This window comes from Gasterosteus aculeatus, chromosome 6 (assembly GCF_964276395.1).
Source record: "Gasterosteus aculeatus chromosome 6, fGasAcu3.hap1.1, whole genome shotgun sequence".
Classification (NCBI taxonomy): domain Eukaryota; kingdom Metazoa; phylum Chordata; class Actinopteri; order Perciformes; family Gasterosteidae; genus Gasterosteus; species Gasterosteus aculeatus.
The window spans coordinates 5,555,046-5,571,781 of NC_135693.1; the positions used below are offsets into that span (position 1 = coordinate 5,555,046).

The 16,736-nt window shown below is 46.9% G+C and overlaps 1 protein-coding gene across 1 annotated transcript in view; it reads right to left on the minus strand.

Moving 5' to 3' along the window:
• The window catches only part of adgra1b (adhesion G protein-coupled receptor A1b), a 122,381-nt gene that overhangs the window by 42,702 nt on the left and 62,943 nt on the right, over positions 1-16,736 (minus strand). The window contains exons 13-14 of the mRNA XM_040178809.2: positions 3,243-3,453; positions 2,562-2,770 (exon numbers count right to left, since the gene is read on the minus strand). Coding sequence (XP_040034743.1) covers positions 2,562-2,770; positions 3,243-3,453 — 420 coding nt within the window. The remainder of the gene's footprint in view (positions 1-2,561; positions 2,771-3,242; positions 3,454-16,736) is intronic.

A 16,736-nucleotide genomic window follows, 5' to 3' on the forward strand; every position in this document is an offset into this window, starting at 1 on the left:
GGAACTGTCCCCGGTGCTGAAATCTGGAACTGCTGCTTTCTATACGGTTCAAGTTCAGCTCAGTGCGGGAGGGAAGAAAGAGAAAAAATAGAAATCCTTGAACAGAGGCGGTCGATACCTGCCTGACCCACACATTAAACCAACAACTACAGCTTTAGCATGACGGGTCTCCAAACGCTGCTTTTTACCGCCAAAAAAGCTAAACGATGGATTTGTAATCATCTGTCTAATGTATGCCAAAAAACAGAAGCTTCGAGTTCTTCCACACAGAGCCCGTCCCCAAGTCGGGCTGTTCGCCATTCTGATCACAAAGCCGGCAGCGGGAGTCTCTCTACCGTGTAATTCTTCCTGAGCCAAGTTAAAAAGATTCCCATTAAAGTAGGCCTACCGCTTAAAGCCCCAAAACCTCGGACGATTGTATTGGGTTGTCACGCCTTTTAGTGGACTAATCATCTCCACACACACACAAACACGCACAATCAACCCCCTCCATTCATATTCCTTGAAATGATTTGCATTATTCCTTTCTCAACGCTGTCATGCCTTGAGGCTGACCCCCCTTTGCCAGCGTGCACCACATCACACAAGCAGCGGAGAGAGGAATTGCACCGCTGCATGTTGCAGCCAGCTGTTCTGAGGGGGAATTCAGCTGCATCATTCAGAAGCAAAGAAGGTGTTTCTGCTATAATGGCTGCGGAATCATGTGACTGCCGGTGCAGAGGGGGGGGGGGGGGGGTGGGGGGGGGGGGTTGCAGAAAACGTGGCTGTCAACTTTGCCGGTGCCGTCACAGTGTGGGACTGGTGACTCGTCCCGTCTGATGTTCCCCTCAGAACACCAAAGCAAACGCCTCTGCTTGAAACCAGTAACAAATCCGCTAACGGGGGCTCCTAAATACTATACATTACATCTGGACCGTTCTCTGTTTTGACACCAACCGATTATGCAACAGGTGTAGTACTTGATGAAGAAACCCCTATTGGCCATAAGGGTCCTTGTTGCAATAAAACGCATTTTCGGATGAGGCCAAAAGGGGGTGGGGGGCTGGATATGATGTCACGAGTACGTAAATAAGGGGGCTTTTTCTCGGGCACTGCAGAGACCAGGCGGGTGTGGTGACTGCATTAGTAGGCGCGCAAGCGCTCCGCATGAGAGCGCGAATGTGGACATTCCCCGTGACGGCTGTCTCTCCATCGCTGTGACGACCCCCGAGTTGTCGGGACGTGTCTTGAAGTTCAAATCACTCATCCGCTGCCAGAAAAACCCAATCGTGTAAATGCTTTTTAAAAAATTTTTTTAGCCTTGCTGCTTTGATTCCGACAGCCACAAGGCGCTCACCGACGGCGCGCTGTTGCCATTAAGCCCCTCATGCACGAATACATGCACGATGACAATCGGAAAACAGCTTGGCATTCTCTACAGACCCCCCCCCCCCCCCGCCCTCGACACACGCACGCACACACACACACACAGTACCTCGTGTCGTTTCCCCCGGCCGCTTTACCTCTATGCCCCACTCTGTCTCATTCCTATGCGCCCCCCCCCCCTCTCCTCCACACATGAACAACAACCGAATTGTCCAGCGGCTTCATAAAATATGCAGGTATGAAAATAAAAAAAGGCACATCGGAAAGCAGCGACATCTCAAGCACAACACTTTTCTTTTCTTCTTTTTTTTTTGGGGGGGGGGGGGGGGGTAAATTCATGCTCTGCTGAGAACTGACCTCCCAGTCTAACGAATCCCACTCTTCGGTAAACATCCGGAGGATTTCTTTTCATCCAAAAAAGAGCGGACCAGGCGCAGCGGCTCTACGGAGCGACCGGGCGAAGCGATGCCATTGCGCTTTTGGTGTATTATCCTCATGAAATCAACGCGAGCGGCGGGACGTCGTCAGGAGAAAGCATCTCGTCCCGGCGTGAAGACACACGATGAGCGAAGCTATGCTTTACAGTCCAACATGTTTTTTGGTCTGGTTTGGGCTTTTTTTTCTTTTGCGATGGTTGCGACCAATTAGCGCGCCACTTGCGCTCGGAGGCGAGCAGCTCCCGACGAGGCGCTCCTTCTCTCGCGCCTCGCGATTATTTTAGCTGGTGATGCGCTGCTTTTTTTGAAGAAGAAGAAAAAAAAATAGGAAGAGGAAAAAAAATGTGGCAGACTATACAACACACGCAACTTCTCATTTCCAGGATATTGGAAGGGGGTGGGGTGGCGGGAGAGGAGGGGGGGGGGGGGGGGGGCGGAGAGGGCGAATTTAGCGTAGCGCATTACTCCAAAGCCAATAAATCCCCGTAGCGCATTTGACAAATCCTTCCCCTCTGCCGAGGAGCAACAATAGAGGATCCGCTAAAGGTCCCCTGCACGATGCGCCTCCTAAAACATGTGACTCCATCTATCCCGTGGCGGTGGTGGTGGAGAAAAGAAGAAAAAAAATACTCATTGGATCCATAAAAAGGCCCTAAGCAGTGGGAGACACTTCATGTGGGTGGGGAAGGGTGGGGTGGGAGGGGGGCATGGTGGTGCTACAAATGAATGACACCGTATACCACACGGTCGACTACTCACCATTAGCACGGCAAAGTTATTGTGGTGGGTGCAATGAATGGTGGTCGTGTTGCCCCCGGAGCCCGTTATGTGGCAGCCCTCTGCCCTCCAGCCACCGTGTCCATCCAGCAGGTCAAAATCCCAGTAGGCGGCGGTGGGGTCTACACCCAGTGCGAAGTGCCTGAGAGCGATGGTAACGGAGTGCACGGCGCTCCCGAGGCTGCACCCATCTGCGCGGAGGAGAGGAGGGAGGTGGGGGGGCAAGATATTCAATTAGGGAATCCAAGTGTAAAGTCTGTAAGTGCTACGTGGCCAACAGAGGAGCGTGGAGAAGGGTGCGCGCGTCCGACATGGCACAAGCGCGCCACACGTACACGTCGCTCAAGTGTCAGACGGACTGTTGCGTTAAGTGTTGCAAGTGGACTCAAAATAGAAAGTCTTTCTTCCTCCCCCCCCCGCCCCGAGTGCATCAGTGAAGTGGAGAGTGACGTGAACGCGCGTGCGACGAAAGCAAATAACAGAAAGTCATTGATTTATTTTGGCAACGTGCACGCCACGGCTGCGGAGCGCGTGAGTCAACGTGTTGCGCAGAGCAAACCGCTAAGATGGTGTGTGCGTATACGCGTGCAAGCATGTTGGCAATATAGTGCAGTGTTGACATTTCATGATGGAATCATGGTAATAAAATGGATTTCCTCTTACCTAATTTTGTGAAAGCAACTGGTGTCGAAACGCTCCTGCGCTTCCCATCGTCGGCGAGATTTGACGAATTCCCCGTGCAAGGGAAGAGTTTCCCATTGCGAAACACGATAAACTGCAGCCGGCACGTGGAGTTATCAACAGATTGCAACGCAGAGGAGGAAATCGGCGCACCAGCCAGCGGTAAATGGATTGAGGCGACTGCCACGGAGTTCTGCGGATGGAACCAAAAAAAAAGAAAAGAAAAAAATTAAATAATGTCTCTTGAATGCGCAGGGAGACAGAGAAAAAACCCCGCCAACTCCCGTAGAATAAGACTGACAGTAGCTTTTCCTCTCCAGGCGCGGTGGCGACCATAGACCGCAAGTGACCAAGGGAATGAGAATCACGCTCGGAGCTCTAGCGCGCCTATTTGGTCGGGCTCCCTGCCGCAGAGGTGGAAATGGTTTTTACCATTTCAGCTTGAGGGCACATCAACACTGCAGCTTGATTTAAAGAGACAACCGGTCTAACTTTATCTTCTTTCCTCCAACTATAACCCCTTCCCCCCTCCACCCTCCAAAGAAAGCCCCATCCCGGGCAACATTTGGTGGGGAAATGGTTTCCACGAGAAAAGCATGGTCTGGGTATTTCAATGTGTAGGCACTAGCATTTTTGTCTACAAGAATACCACGTGCAGCCCAAAATTCTCATTCCAAATCCAACCTGGAGCTGTTTATGTTGCACGTTGAACACTTGACATATGAGCGGTCCGGGGTCTGTGCCCTTCCTGTCCCGAGCTAATCAGCTCGAAAATCAGAATCCTGCCCTTTGGAAATGCAAGATAACAGCTGCAGGAACTTTGCCTCAATCTTCAGTGAATGGACGCCTGAGGTGGACAGAAACTTTGTTCAAGGGTGTGTGGATCGGTGACAGGCTGCGCTTAGGACGCGACAGGCAGCACTTAACCCTGCCGGAAGATCAGGTTTAATAATAAAAAAAAGCCTCCAAAGTGCCACTGTCAGCATGTCTGGTTGTTCCTCCACTGCATGCATTTTATTAGGTGATAAAACTGCACTGACGGGCTCAACATGACAAATACATGGACACAGAGGACTACAGTGTGCTTCCCATGGCCAGTTGTTTTTTGAAAGGTTGCCAGCGTGTGTTTCTACAAACAACAGGATACGTTCAATGTTTGCAGAAGCGAAGATTTTTCATAACTACATTTCATACAACCCTCATCACCCAACTAGAAAATGCCTGTTGATAATGGGGTTTTTTTAGACAGCTGAACTTTTTTGGCTGAAGTTAGAAAGAAACTGTTAAAAGAAGAGGCCAACAACGCAACAATAACAACATTGCATAGCAACAGAACGTAACAACTGTAAACAACAAAACTTAGACATAACTTAAGGATGTAACTAGGCGTAGCCACATAAATGATCAAATCATATTAAACAGGATAATTTATACAAACCAACACTGCAAAGTAATGTAACAATTCAATGACACAAGTTAACAAAATAGAGCAAAGTAACTTAAAAAAAACATAAGAAAACAAAACACAAAAACATTGCAGCATTTTAAAGCAAGTTAAAAACATATTTGCATATTTTTATGTCATAAACAACATAATTTAACAACTATATAAAATAATCTTTTGCTCTGACCAAAAAAGGAAACCATTCACATTCAACATATCCGTGGGATGTAGAAACGTAAAATGCCAACTTTTTAATGAAATAGCTGTGGTCATTAAGACATTACTAGTCCAACAGATTTCTAGGAGGAAGAATAATCCTTTTTCATCCAATGAATGGAAAATAATGCCAATGACGGGGGCTGAGGAGTTATCCATTGTGTAACACGGGACACTTTAAAAAACCAAAGTCTGTTTATGCTTTCAATCACGTCACCGCACAGTGTGAAGGGATCAGCATTCTGAGCCTCAATGGGAGGGAAGCTTCCTGACCAAGAGGGATTTGGATGCCCATAAAGTGCCCTTAACGGGAAGCTGCTTAGTCAGACGTTCCGCCCAATCAATGTCGAGCAGAAACATGGACGAACGTCTTTATCAAGTTAAACAAGAGCTCCTATAGCGCGTTCTGGTGTTGTGGTGTTTGCTAAATGCGGCGTGCCCTGGCGGTGACCTGCTTGGTGCCCCCCCCCTCAGATACAAGCCTCTGGAGTGTTTTCATCCAGGAAAATAATTCCGTATTGCTGAAAGAACGACGGCGTGCTTAAGCACAATTGCTTTACATTACTTCCACCGTGGATTGCGAGCTAGTGGTGATTTTAAAGCATTGGGTTGGTTCGCTATTACTTGCTGCATTGACTCGCTCTTGAAAGGCTATTGATTTCCTTTCCGCACTGTGTTGTGTGTGTGTGTGTGTGTGTGTGTGTGTGTGTGTAGGGGGAGGAGGAAATTCTTGAGAGAATCCTTGCCTTAAAACTTACGTTGCATCATTTCCCTCCAAACAGCTTGAGCTCGGCAGTCTGTTTTCAGAGACGTCGTGCGATACAGACATCAATAGTTAGAGGCGGGGAGGATTTGATCCTCGGTGACCATCAGGCTGTCCAAGGGGCCTGATGCCCCGCGGCCAACACAGGGGCCAGGAGACCTCTCCAGTCGCGGGTGGAGTGGTGTTTCGGTGGTGCGGGTGGGGTTTTCCAGGCCTACAACTAAGGTATTGTTTGGTTTTTTTTTTAAAAAGCACAAAACATGCATTAAAGAAATGCTTTTTAAATTGGCTTTCATATATTGTTCAAATTTCTTCAAATTGAACAATATACAAACTATTAAGTACTATTGATAGCTAGCTGTAGCTAGCCATAGCTAGCTAGAAACGGTAGGCTATCGTTACCCGCTGACAGGACGGAGTCACCACAGTAATGTATTTCAATCGCCACAGGCAGCAAAAGGAAGCACCAAAATCTGCGTTGCGTTTAGTTCCAGTAGGTACCGGTTGCATATTGCCACCGGTTTTTGGTACCCGACCCCACATACAACTCACATGAAAGAAATCTTGGTAGCCTACACATGTGTCCTTCGACGTCTGTTGTCCTCTTTCATGTGGCGTTTCAAGGCGATTTACAACCCAAAGGGTGTGCGTTCCTGGTGACAATCTATGTTCCTCCTCACCAACCTAAGCAGCTACACTTCCTCAACCAAACACGAGCGGAAGCCGAGCACTTCAGGGTTGATTTAGCTGGTTGCACCTCGGCCGTTTGACCTTCCTTCCGCGCCCCTCTCTTTCTAACAGGGCCGCATGCGGTAGCCTTAGTAACCACAATCACACGCTCTCCTCCGTCTCTCGCTCAGGCTTCGGGATCCTCCTTACCACCTCCATACCCCCCCCCCACCCATGATTTTTTCTTTCCTTACAGAGGACATTCAGGTGAATGTCAGCTCCTATTTTCTGAGCTGTTTCCTTTCCTCCATCTCCCTCCTTCCTCCCACCTTGATACGCGGCCGTGCTTCACAGAGCCAGAGAGCTGCAAAAGAAAAAAAAGGAAAACAGGCTGGAGGGCACAACACAACAGTGGTGTTTGACCCGGGGGGGGCGGAGCCAAGTCACAGCATAAACATCACGCTTAAACATGGCTGCTTAACTTCAGAGCGGGGATTACTGCCGGTGTGTGTTTAAGACAAAGACGGGGGAAATTAAGAGCCAGTGAGTGTGTCTTTGTTGCGTAATCCAAAATTAGAAAAAGCCACAGCTCTGTGTCTTTGTAGATATATCTGGCGGAGAGATAAACGTATTTATTTGCACAGGCGGCGAGTTGGAAATGAAATATAAATGAAATATATTCGGCTCAAAGGCCGGCCCGCTGAGCTCGGTCCAGAGGAACTGCTGACGAGCATGATGGGAGATTTGCATAATTTCTCCTTTGTAATCATCGGCAGGCTCAAAGACACGGTGACCATGACAAATAGGTCGACATCAGGAGACTTCAGGGGAGTCGTAGCGTTCTGACGATAAATGACAGTTTGCTCTCCGGCAAACATTTAGCGAGGCGCCGCGTGCGCTCCTCAGCTGGAGCTACTTTCGAAGGTTTGCATTCGCACCGACCGGCGATTCAAACAGCGCCCTATACGGTTGCCATGCCAACAGGAGTCCACTTCCTCCAGTGGTGGTGTGGTTTGGTGTAGAGGGGGGGGGGGGGCATTTGAGCAGATTTGAAGCAGGGAATCAGCCTCTTTGGAGAGAGGCGGAGAGGTGCTTCGGCTGTCTGCTACGCTCTCCTCCTCCGTCAGCTCTGCTTCAAGCTGCCACATCACAGCGTCCGAAACAGAGACACAAACAGACGCTGCAACAGATGGACAACAGTGTCTGGTTAAAACGGCACAAATTTCATTTATTGTGCGTAAAAGCATAACTACCATATTAGCTGTGGGCTGATTGATAATGAGCCAACTCTTGGAGACAAAACAGATCTTAGGGGGGGAAATTCCCAGTATTCATTAACACAAATACACAGATCCTCCACTGGCAGCTTCCTCCGCATCCACAAATGTCTCATCAGCCTGCAGATGCCACGTCAGTGTAGCCTACGTGCTCATTATTAGTAAAGGCAGAGACGGCCGTGACTCAGTGCACAGAATGTCTCCTGAAAGCACGTATTTTCAGGAAGCACTGTAATGATGAGAAACAATTTGGGCCCACAAAAAAAAAAGAAAAACAACACACATGATTTCATTCCTCTGAGTCATCAGCCATGTATTCATAAAGGGCCGGCTCAGCCAAATAGCAAAATAACATTCTAACGAGGCGGTATCAAGCCTTGCAATAGTTTCTGAGAAGTATCCCTGTGGCCATTCAGATGATGTTCGATCACAACTGTTTTAAAGGTTCCGTAGAAGCTATCGAGATGTTGTCATCTGTGCATGACAGGAGCAGTTAAAGGGAGGGGGATGGATAAGTCTGTGCAGTTAGAGCACTTGGTTGTGGTTTATTAAATAAATAATAATTAATAAAATAAAAGCCTCACACTGTCGTACAAATGTTAAGTACTGTTTAAATGGCAAAATTCTTTCTGCAGTGGCACTAAACCTCTGGAGTAAGATGTAAATTACAAGGTAACAAATTGTCCAATATCAACCTTGTCCTGAGGCCATGCGGAGTGGGAAGGCGGGTTAGGCTTCTAGGAAAGACAATCAAATGTAGCTTCTTTTTACTGACTATATTACAAATACAAACCTCCTCCTTTTTTTTAAACTGGTGTGGTAAAACATCATAAATCTGCCTTCATCGCTCATAACAACTGCCCCCGTAGTGCCCGTTGCTTCTTACTTACAATACTTGTGGGTTCATGTTCACATTTCAGTGAAGTTATGAAGGTGAGCCCTTAAAAGGGATTCTGTCCCAGTTTTAGCATCGGAAGCTTCGGCTCAGCCGATTCACGCACGTCACAATGCTCCAGGAGGGCTGACTGTGTTTGTGAGGAATCACCAGTGAAAACCTGACACCTGTGACTCTTTTCTCCGAGCGTTAATGAGCGGACACAGTAAAGGTTCGGACGCCTCATTAGCTAAATTAAATTCTTGTTGTTGTCCATTCGAGGTGAAGACACGTCTCTCCAGCGAGCGCCTACAGAGACAGCCAATGACAAACCCACAAGCCTTTTATCTATTCATGTATTCTTTTGCTCCATCAACCATTCATTACCCGCTTATCCACTAACATGATGAATACTGCCGAAGCAGCTAAAGTGTAATTGGCCCGATTGTGAATAAGGCTGAATTGGAGTGATGGGAAACGCCTCCCCCCCTCAGAGAGAAGAGACAACCACATCATACCTTTAGCTGGAGGCTGAGAAAGGGTTTCACACACGCACACACACACACACACACACACAGTCGCATGGACCTCTTGGAGTCGGTCCAGGTGGCGTTTTACTATCCCCGCGTTTTCTCTCCTGCGCTCACGCTTCTGAAGCGTTTGATTCCGCCTCAGGGCAGGGAGACAGGATTAATGGCCGGCCCTTTGGTGCAGCAATAACAGTTGGCTGTCACACAAAGTGTGTGTCCGAGCTCTGCCCGAGAGCTGAAACGCATGTCGTAACTTTGAATCGGGCCGCAGGGGACGAACTTATGAGCTCCCCTTGATTCAGTACATCTGAGAGCTCTGGTTCTTTCAGAGGCTTTGGGAGGGACTATGTCTTTAAACAGCTATCGGCCTACAGTATATTACAAATACGTAACAATTAAGTTACATTAGACCACTTTATGAGGCCGTCACCCAGACAAGGGCACCAGGAGAATGTTTAAAATTCATGGAGCAAAAATCAAATGATACATTCTCTAATCTGAGTAATCAGATAAACGTGCGTAGCAGAGCTCTCCCCCTTCATAAAAGCAAGCAGACTACAGGTCTGTATCCGAACTACGCACAGCGCCATGAAAGCTCGCATTGAGGCGTCCCCACTGGATTCGGTGTCTGTGGAGGGTTTCTTTTCGGAGCCCCGCGTGCTGATATCAAATGTCACAACTCGCACTGTAGGTTTAACCACAGCGTGCGTTCCACTCAAACAGCACGATTAAAGCAGATCTCCATTAGAAGAAGGAGAACGCGAAGGGGAGGGTGTGGCGGGGGGGGGGGGGGGGGGGGGAGTGGAGGTAGAACAATTGCGGCCTCTTTTGGCCCTTCTCAGATTGTAATTTGAGATTTGGCTCGGAGGTGAAATGAATGTGAACTGATGTGTGTGTGTGTGTGTGTGTGTGTGTTCCGTAGATTGAATCATTCAATTACTTTTCGTTCGCTGTGATTTTACCCGCGTGTGCCGTTTATGACGATCCCTCAATTTTTGGCAAGCCAGGGCCGGGGTATTGATCCCATAAACGTATGCTGTCAGACCGTTTGCAGTTAGAGATGAACTTGATAAATTAGCTGGAATTAAATAATTATGCCGCCGTGTTTGCGTTGCTCGTGTGTCTCAACACAAACACAGGCGTGATCTTTCCATCTCGTGTCCTTTCCTTGACGTACGTTGTGTAGTCGCTGGGATTTGTTGGACCCATATTGCCTCCTGTAACTCAGTGGCAGGCAGGTGGGGGAGGAGCCAAGAGTCTCCATGGTAACCACTGACTTGATACTTTCCCTCCACGCCGGCGGAGCAGGGCGTTAAGTGCCTTCACATCAGGATGAATATTCATGGCCGCGGGGAGCCGCGGGTTATTATTTGGCAGTCCAACATGCTACAGTGAGAAGCCTGCAGCCCCAATTAACCAGCCTCTCCCCCTCCTCGTCAGCAGAGATCAAACTGGTTAAGATTTCAAAGACAGGCTCAATTGTATAGTTGATTGGCCAAACCGCCGGGAGAGTGTAGGCTTGAGATTGCAAAACATAAAAGCCCGTGGAGTTCTTCTCCATCGCGACATCCTGCGCGCCACACCTACTCACACTGCTACACCCGCGTCGAGGAGGGAGAGCGGAGCTTTCGAGATGCATGACCTCCACGGACACGCGCCTATGATGCAACCTATGATGCGGGGAGGCAGCGAACCGATCGTGATGAACACAAACATCATCACACGGGCAAATGTCCCGTAAGGCGGGACGAACGCAACCATATGGAGTTACCACAGCGACGCAGCCGTCTGTTTGGAGGCAAAGGCTGAGAACATTGCACGGCAAATCATCATGAAAAAATAATGCCAATGCCAAGAATCACATTTTAAAGAAAATTCTAGAGTGATTTAGATAAAAAGCAAAGCCATTTAATATATCTTTTTTTTTCTTTTTCTTAGAGGCATTGGTTTGCTTAAATGTATTTAAACTACCATTCTACTGAAGATGCAATAGTCTCATTTTAGATTGAACTTTTTGACCTCAGAAATGCATGTTTGCAAAGCAAGCAGATCTGGGGACAGGGGACAGAAAAGGAGGAGAGGAAGAGTTGTATATGTATGGCCTCTTTTACCATATTAATCCCTTCCTGCTAATCCTGCAGCAGCACAAAATAAAACCGTAATGGCTTTAGTGGTCATCTTTATCTCAAAGGGCTGATGCTGAACTCCCTGCCTCAAATGAAAACCTCATTCCCGGGGCTGTGGCATTTTAATTACACTTACGATATTATATTTTTGCCCGCATGTCTGATGTCATTGCAAGTAGTCTGTGAAGGTACAGTTATGATACCTTTGAGCTCGAAGCATCTGCAGCTTTTCAGAGCAAACCCACGAAAGATGGAGGCGTAACAGAAAAGTGACTGGATGTAGTTGAAGGTTGTGCTGGGCAGTACCTGTACATGTATTTGTGTGTCTGTGTACATGTAATGCAGAGAAAGAAGGGCAAAGGCGTTAATAAGTGTATTCACCGAGCCAAACACACCCAGGATGAAGGTTCCGCTCGCTGTTCTTAGTCACATAACGTTGGCTTAATCTAAATTCTTGCATCCGAGCGAAGGCTGGACGTGCAACACAATGGCTTTGACACCTGCCCGGTTCAGATCCAGATTACTATGATATCAAACCCTTCCTGGGTGTTGGACCGGGTGTGACTTTCCTCTTCTCCTCGTGTGGAGGAGCAGCAGAGCAGCTTCATTCCTCTCTGTCTGGGATGCGTTCAGGCACAGTGTTGGCTGTGGGCCACTTGTGATTTAGCAGCACGCAGAGCACCCAGTTGGTGTGGTTAAATGGCGGAAAATAGACTTGAAAGGTAAGAACACATTATGTGTCTTGTGTTGATTTAAAAAGAAATATTGCTCCGACTAATGAAAGGGAATTTTGTTGTTTTGGGCGAGAACCTCGACCTAATAAAGTTATTTGAAGTCTTCAAAGCATTATCAAATATAATAATTCACGATCAACACTACTAATGTCAAGATATTTGAATAAATATGTACATCTAAATATATATGTTTTCTTTCACAATTACTTGAATTGTGTCCTATTATGTGAATAACAACTAAAGACATTAACAATAAGGACAGGATAAAGCTTTGAGCTTAAATTTCCAACGGTTACTTTAAAGCCTGAGTGTCGTGAGAAAAAGAACGGTTTCTCATAATTGAAATAGTAATTTTTACGTGATGCACATGGGATCAAGCTAGCTGGTTTGTCATTTGTTAATGCAGCACAAGCATGTTTTTGTTGTATAAATGCCCTCTTGGTGTGTTTGTCCACAGTTGCTGCTTGGCATTCTGTCCCCGTCTCGCTGTCTTCCAAGACACGTGAGCGCGGGTGGGACGGGGGATTTATTGGAGAACTCTTGTGCCTCAAACGCACATCCCTCTGATCGATCCGTTGAAGCATTACCATAGTCAGCTCACTCTGACGGTTCAGCTTTCCCTCCCCCCTCCTCCCCCGACCCCTCCATGTGTGGATCAATGCAGGTGCCATCCGTAGTCAACCCCCCCCCCATCCCGCTGCAGTGAGATCAGAGCCGATTGACTCATATTCGTAGTGAAAAGACGAGAAGAAGGCTTGTATCTCTCAATCAGCACCATTTGTCAGGCAGCAATTTCTCCGGCGCCATGATGGTGGTGGCCATGATTGGAATGGCAATTCTCTTAATAAGATGAAAAAAAGATGATGATGATCTGAGCTTACTGGGAGCAAACGAGATCCCCTGGCGTCTGCGCTCAATACGTCAGCCATTTAGCTGTTAAACAGGGGAAATAAATTTATGTCACTCTAGAGCCTGTTTAGCACGACGGTAATACAATGCTGGCTTGAGCCATGTAGTAATAGAGGTGGTTTAAACTGACATATGACTAAAAAAAATACAATAAAGGACTAAATGCTAAATGCATGGACTCTGTTGTGAATTTTCCCATACATGAAATGATGATAGAAACACGCTATAGGAGACACATGGTTACAGACTCAACATACCTTAAGGAGAGTGGAAAACGTTTTAGCTGGAATTAGGGGAATTATCAGGGCTTTGCCAAATAGTTCATAGCTTCAATCATTACATTGATATTCAGATTATTATTGTTAATAACTCACAGAAACATTCCATGTAAAAGTCTGCAGCGCAGTGCCCTCAAATCAAAAAGTCAATATTCATTTATTGTACTGTAAACATGGCCATGTGTTCACCGTTATCACAAAAACAATCATCTCATATTACCCAAGCCTACAGCGTATATCGACAATCACAAGGTGTCAAGGTTCCAGTTGCCTGCTTATTGGAAAATCAAGATAATCTGAGGTCTACAGGTCTGTGATTGTCCAGCAGAGTCAATGGATCACATCCAACAAAGCACAATGCCATCATATGAGTCCCTCGCCACGTTTCTTTGTTCATTGGCTCACGTTATCACGGCCATGGAAAGGGAGCATTGAGCAGAGACGTGTTCAACCACACAACTGGATGCTGCCAGAATCTGCAGAATGTCCCTAAACCAACCATTCAGTAATCGGACACATTTTCCTCGTGTACTCTCTATTTGACGCCAAGCACATAACATATTTTGCTTTTCTGTAACCAAGCAAAATGATCCAAGGTCAAAAACTAGGATTAATGGCTGCACTTAACCAACGTGTAAGCCTTTCTCACAGTCAGCCATGCCACATCACCGAAATAAACAGATAGATGATATGCATGTTACAGAGCAGGCTGGAGCACAGCACACACTCATCCACACGCAGAGCGTCCACTTGCCCCAGATTAGCATAAAACAAGAGGTCACACTTTGAAAATCCTGTCTCAAAAAGTGATTAGCTGGGATGCAGCCATGTTACCCAACAGGGACTTATTAGCCATCCCACTTAGTGTACGCCACAGTAACCACAGTGACGGAGACAGACTGGGGCGGAGGGTGAGCAGCCATCGATCAGAGATTTGTTTTCACCCTGAACAAGCAAAGCAATTTTGTGAACAACCCCAAATACGCTTCAGAATGGAACAATTAAAGCGGTGGTAGCCAATAAAAGGGAGGAACAAGGGGATTTGAAGCGCTTGGTTTTGATTGATTGTTACCTCTCCGGCTTGTCTCAGGACGGTTTCAGTAAAGAGTAGCATCCATTCTTTAAACACCCCAGCACAGTAAACTGTATATGCAGACTGCTGAATGCATAACAATGTAAAACAAGGGATATACTCATACTACTTATAATACTTGAACTGCTGATTCTTTCTGTCCAAAATGCACAAACTCGGCCCGTTTGGAGAAGCCCAGCACTTCCACCACTTCTAACATACCCCACCTTGACTGTCCTCTCCAGTGTCAGACTGGGGGGTGCAGCTGTGGTAATGGGTGCAGGGTGTGGGGATTTGTACCAACAAGCAGATTACTGCTGTGTCCCCCGTGTCCTGCGAGAGAGAGACACCATCTAGATGTTCGCCTGTGATCCTTATGACCCCGGGCTACCGCTGCCGGTTATCTCCAGCCCCGTCGGACCAAAGAGCCCGCCGCATGCCCCCCAGCGACGGCCACCATGTCCCGTGCATCCCCGACTAATTGGTCACTTTAGGGCACTGAGTCTAACTCTGCACCTCTCATCAGAAGAGGTTAGCCCGGGGGCGACTGCGGCTCAGCGTTAGAGCGAGTTGAGTGGTATGAAGAGCGGGAAAGCGCTATCCATTTACCATCGAGGCATTGTTAGGGCCAGAGATTTGATCGAAGCAGCCGCGTTCAGGCCGTTGCAAAGACTTGAACCGTGCTGCGACCTTGGGTTCATTTTAAAGTAGATCGGGCTACTTTATGCTCCTCTGTTCAAGGAATATTAGTTTAGGTTTGCGAGCCATTAAGGGGTTATCTACTCATGATCACCATTAGAAAAGAATTAGCTCAATGACGCTAAGTCCACTGCTGGTTTTACGGCTTTTCCAATACATTAGTTGCCAGGCAACTGAGGTCTTTCCTTCATTCATCCGTTGATGAAGGTTGAGTAACCATCGAGCTACTAATTCAACCTCTTTGTTTTCTAAAATATAAAATATGTCACGCAAACTGATGATTAATGGACAACAGAAAATCATTTTGATGTGAAATGATATTCTTTGGTGGAGAAAGCTAAATACCACAGGGGTTTAGGCCGCTGGTTGGACGACGGTTAGAACAAGGCGGCATGCGATGAAAAGACAACACATAAAAAGGAGACAGCTTCACAGACAGAGAGAAACATTACCATTTGTTTGGTGTTGCTTCTGGTGACTTGACCAGTGCGAGAATAATTCATTCCCCTGTTAGCTCGGTTTTGATCTCCACCAGCTCCCGAGGGAAATATCAGGCTGTGTAGCAGCTTAACGCTCCACTTCCTTCACCCTTACTGTCCAAAGGGCCATTTTGCCCCATTTTACACCAAATAACATCTATTTGATATCACAGCTAAGTATATGACAATTGAGGTCAATTGATCACAGAACTATACAGGCTTTTGGGTCCTCAACGTGTTTGTGGAAAATAAATAAAATAACTTTAAAGTGTCGGTGCTTTAACCCCATTTATTTCGTTCACTATCTAAACAGTCAGGTTCATCACCTCCTCACACTCCGGCGGAAATGTTGGAGTGATTCCTGATTTAAGATCCAATGAAACGACAGCAGCTTTCCATCCAGTGTCTCCTGTTACAGATCCCTTCTGCGCTCCTCTCACACTGGGGGCCCCATCAGCAGACACTGACACCTCACGGTGTGTCTTTATTTCTTTAGCTTCTAAACAATTTATAACAGTCTCATAAATGTCCTCCACCCTCCCGTTTGTCCTTTTAGCGGTATTAGCTCAATGATTTCTTCCTGCGGCCCATCAGAGTTCATGTATTTGCGTAACAGTGCTGTCGGCTAAGTGTCGTTTACATCTCTCGACTCATCACAGGCGATTGAGAATGCTGGAGCTTGATTGATGACCTCAATTTGCTGACCGGTGATGTTTGTTGCCATTTTAATGGCCCTGTTCACGAGGCTCTTTGCAGAGAAGCACATCTCAGGGTTGCAGAATGGAGGCATGGATATTTTTAATGAAAGGTTATTTCATGTATTTTGCATCTGCAAATGGCTTTCCACTTCCAACTTTCTCATGAGCTGCCACAGAGCAGCAGGAGCTGGGTTGGGAGATTTCATCCACTTCCTGAAAATACACTTACTTTGCTCAGTTTGCTGCAGCGGTTCACAAATTGCTCTTTATCGCTCATCTCCTGTTCGTGCTAATATCTCGCTACATATCAAACTTAATAGTGATACTAAGGGCAAATAAACACGTCCACGCGGAAATTAAAACTCTTTATTTTCTCCAGTTTTTTTGCAAATTTTGCTAGTCTAGATAGTTTACCGAGGGCGGGGGGTGCTGCACATCATGGAAGCAAAAGTTGACTTGACCTCACCTCCCAAACAATTTGTGATCACAGGAACAACTGGATATCGGCAAGAGGCGCAGCCGGAGGGGATTGCGTTATCCCCCTTTAGGAGAAGTGCTTTCAGTCCGTCAGCATTTTCAGTACAAGGGGCACTACAGGGAACACCATCACAGAGCCCACGAGAGAGAACGACAAACATACAGTTTAAAGCGCATTTAAAGAAATGGATAGTCCTTACACAGTATCACATCAAGCTCCAGGATAAGAGA